Genomic DNA, 3,313 nt, shown 5'->3' on the forward strand with positions numbered 1-3,313 from the left:
TGGCCTAAGGGTGATCTTAATTTGGTTTTAAAATAATTTTAAAAAAGAAAAGGCCAATAATTTAATATTCTATTTTAATTACATTTTAAATTTAGTATTTTGTATTTGTACCTGTTTTAGATGGCTGTAAGCCGCCCTGAGTCCGCTGGGAGAAGGGCGGGATAGAAATTTAATAAATAAATAAATAAATAAATAAATTGAAGTAACTTTTTAATTGTGATCATTTACATTTTAATTATTCTGGAAAATAAACAGATATAAAAAAATCCTTGGAAGTTTTGAAAAAATTACATATACAATATAACAGAGTTCCCCAACTTTCCCAGCTTTGCAGACTGGTGGGGGGAGGGAGAGAAGGGATGGGTCCGTGCGAGCGACGGGCAAGCGAGTATGGGCAGCTCCATTTGTGCAAATGGTGGACACGCACGCCGCTCGCGCAAATGGTGCACACACGCTTGCCCGCTGTTTGTACAAATGAAGATGCAGGCGCACGCACTCTTGCCACTTCCATGGCCTGTTTCTGAATGGCTCAAGGCCCAGTAGTGGGCTGCAGCCTGGAGGTTGGGGACCCCTGCAATATAATGTATGCACTCTAATAAAAAATCTTGTAAAGTTCTTCTAAAGTACAGGTAGTCCTTGATTTACAATCATTAGTTTAACTTCAATGGGGGAGGTTGAATTCAATTAACAACCGTAAGACTCACAACAACTGCGGAACTATGGAAAAGGGATATAAAATGGGACAAAATTCACTTAACAGCTGCCTTGCTTAGCCAAGAAAATGTTGGGCTCCATTGTGATCGTAAGTCGAAGACTATCTGTATGATTAATGTAAATTGGCAGGGAAGTTGTTTAATCAAAAGTACTTGTAAAAAGAGTCCAATATATTTATTATGATTGTACCTAAGAGACACTGAATGAGATGATTCAAATTTCAGTATTTTTCCTGAATTTTGTATACCCAATATTAATAAGAATTTGTAGGAAGCTAAGTAATATCTATTTTAGTAACTAATTGTCTTGGCTAGATTTATCCTCTTGTTAATTTCTCCATTTGCTGAATGTTTTAGCTACTGTCAGTGAACATACGATGCTTTTGGAAGGAAGTGGTACACGCCCCCCACCTCCTGCTGGGCCTGTAACTGGTGCTGAGATTATGAGGAAATTATCAAAGACTCATACTCATAGTGATTCTGGCCTTAAAATAAAGGTAAATCTGTTTTATTCCTCATCAGTATGAAATTTTATATTATATATGTAACATACTTTTTTGTTGAAGAAAAAATACCCACGTGTATAATTTTATATCTAGATCTTAGTACTCATAATTAAAATATGAACAAATAATAATACATTTACCACTTCGTCTCCAGCTAGAGTTTTATTTAGGTTAAGTTCTGGTGATCGCCACAGATTTCTTATACTGTGAAGAAATCTGGGCAGAAAACAGATTAAATTTAGTGGGGATTAGCAATGGATATGTATTGGAGTTGGTTTCTTGTGATTATATTAACATTCTGTATATATTTGCTTTTCAGGGTATTCATCCATATCATTCTCTGAGCTATACTAGTGGAGATACAGCTACAGACTCACCAGTGCATGTTGGTCGTTCTGGGCAACTTGTTAAAGAAAGCCCAAGAAAAGAGAGTTTACTTAGCTATTTGACTGGAAGTTTTCCTAGCCTACATAATCTTTTGGAAGGGACTCCTCAAAGAAGTACCAACGTCCCCAAAAGTAGCTCTTTAACAAGAACAGGTATAAATAATTTTATTGCTATTATATTTTATTGATGAAAGCAATGAATGATGGCTTAATTTCACACTATTCATTGTTTTCAGTATTACTGAGAGTTCTCCAGATACTATAGTAATTTTCTTTTCATCAGGGTACATGTTCAGATATAAACTGCGTAGCCACTTCTCTGCAAGTAAATTTGATTAAAGTGGCAATAAATCAACTGGTACAAACACTGTTACCAAAAGAGAGAGGGAGATCCATATTACATTTGGAATAATTTTTTAATAAAGTGTAATTTATTCTTGTGTCAGTGTAAGATATCTCTTCTTGATCTGTTCTTTAGATGTTTATCTGCTGTCTTGTCTCTTATTTATTTATTTAAGCTATATCCTCCCTCTTTTTCAAGGGTTTAAAGTAGACTATGTAGTTTTCCCTTCTCCCGATTTATCCCCACAACAATAACAAGCCTATGAAATTGTTAGGTTGAGAAAGTGTGATTGAATCAGACAAATCATTGACCTTCCATGGCTGAAGGTGGACTTGAACTTTCATGTCCCTCGTCTAACATCTTAAACATTTCACTACACTGATTACCGGTAATTTGAAGAAAGGGGTTGACCTAGTGAATAGGTAGAAGAATTTGTAGACAGTTTTGTAGAAGATAAAATTCTATTGTATTCTATATATATTCTCTGTGTAAGTAATTCTAATAAGGTTTACTGTACAGGTTTCTATAGAACTTTTATTGATATAAGTTCTATTTTCTCTGTAACTAAAAAATATATATGGCCATATGACTTTTTTTTTCATTGTGCCTTCTGGTATGTGCCTAGAATAATAATAATAATTATTATTATTATTAAATTATTATTATTATTATTATTATTATTATTATTATTATTATTATTATTATTATTATTATTATTATTATTAAATTATTATTATTATTATTATTATTATTATTATTATTATCATTATCATTATCATTATCATTATCATTATTATTATTATTATTATTATTATTTCTACTTTGGGTTTTATGGTTCGTCACACAGTCAGTCAGATGTTCAGACTGGATTTGATATTTTTGCCTGCCTATCAAGTCCTTCCCAAGGACCTGGGATAGGCAGACGTTGATGTTTGTTGGTATTTTTTTTTTTTTTCAATATAAATTTTTATTATTTTCATCACAAAAAAAAACATCACAAATATAACACAATATAATATAAAACCCACATCCCCCACCCACCCCCCCCCGAGACTTCCCAAACCTAATCCCAGGATAATATTCAAATATAAGTAAACAATTAATAATATCTCTAACTCCACAAGGTATATAAATTTTACATGAATAAGTGAGATATATATATAAAAAAAAGAAAAAAAGACCAGTTAATTAAAAACCTAAATTATATTCCACTATTCTATGCTTCTTTTGAATATAAACAATCCATCTTCTCCATATAGATAAAAATTGTTCATTTGAGTGATTCTTCAGATAAGCTGAAATCTTTGCCATTTCAGCAAGGTGTGAAACTTTCAATCTCCAATCTTCCATTGTAGGTAAAATTTT

The 3,313-nt window shown here is 32.4% G+C and overlaps 1 protein-coding gene across 1 annotated transcript in view; it reads left to right on the forward strand.

The window, feature by feature from the left end:
- The window catches only part of LOC107296603 (transmembrane protein KIAA1109), a gene marked incomplete at its 3' end in the record, with an annotated part of 80,515 nt that overhangs the window by 72,944 nt on the left and 4,258 nt on the right, over nt 1–3,313 (forward strand). The window contains exons 36-37 of the mRNA XM_015825947.1: nt 1,071–1,210; nt 1,539–1,758. Coding sequence (XP_015681433.1) covers nt 1,071–1,210; nt 1,539–1,758 — 360 coding nt within the window. The remainder of the gene's footprint in view (nt 1–1,070; nt 1,211–1,538; nt 1,759–3,313) is intronic.

This window comes from Protobothrops mucrosquamatus, unplaced genomic scaffold, assembly GCF_001527695.2.
Source record: "Protobothrops mucrosquamatus isolate PMUCROS unplaced genomic scaffold, P.Mucros_1.0 scaffold2887, whole genome shotgun sequence".
NCBI classification, from domain to species: Eukaryota; Metazoa; Chordata; class Lepidosauria; order Squamata; family Viperidae; genus Protobothrops; species Protobothrops mucrosquamatus.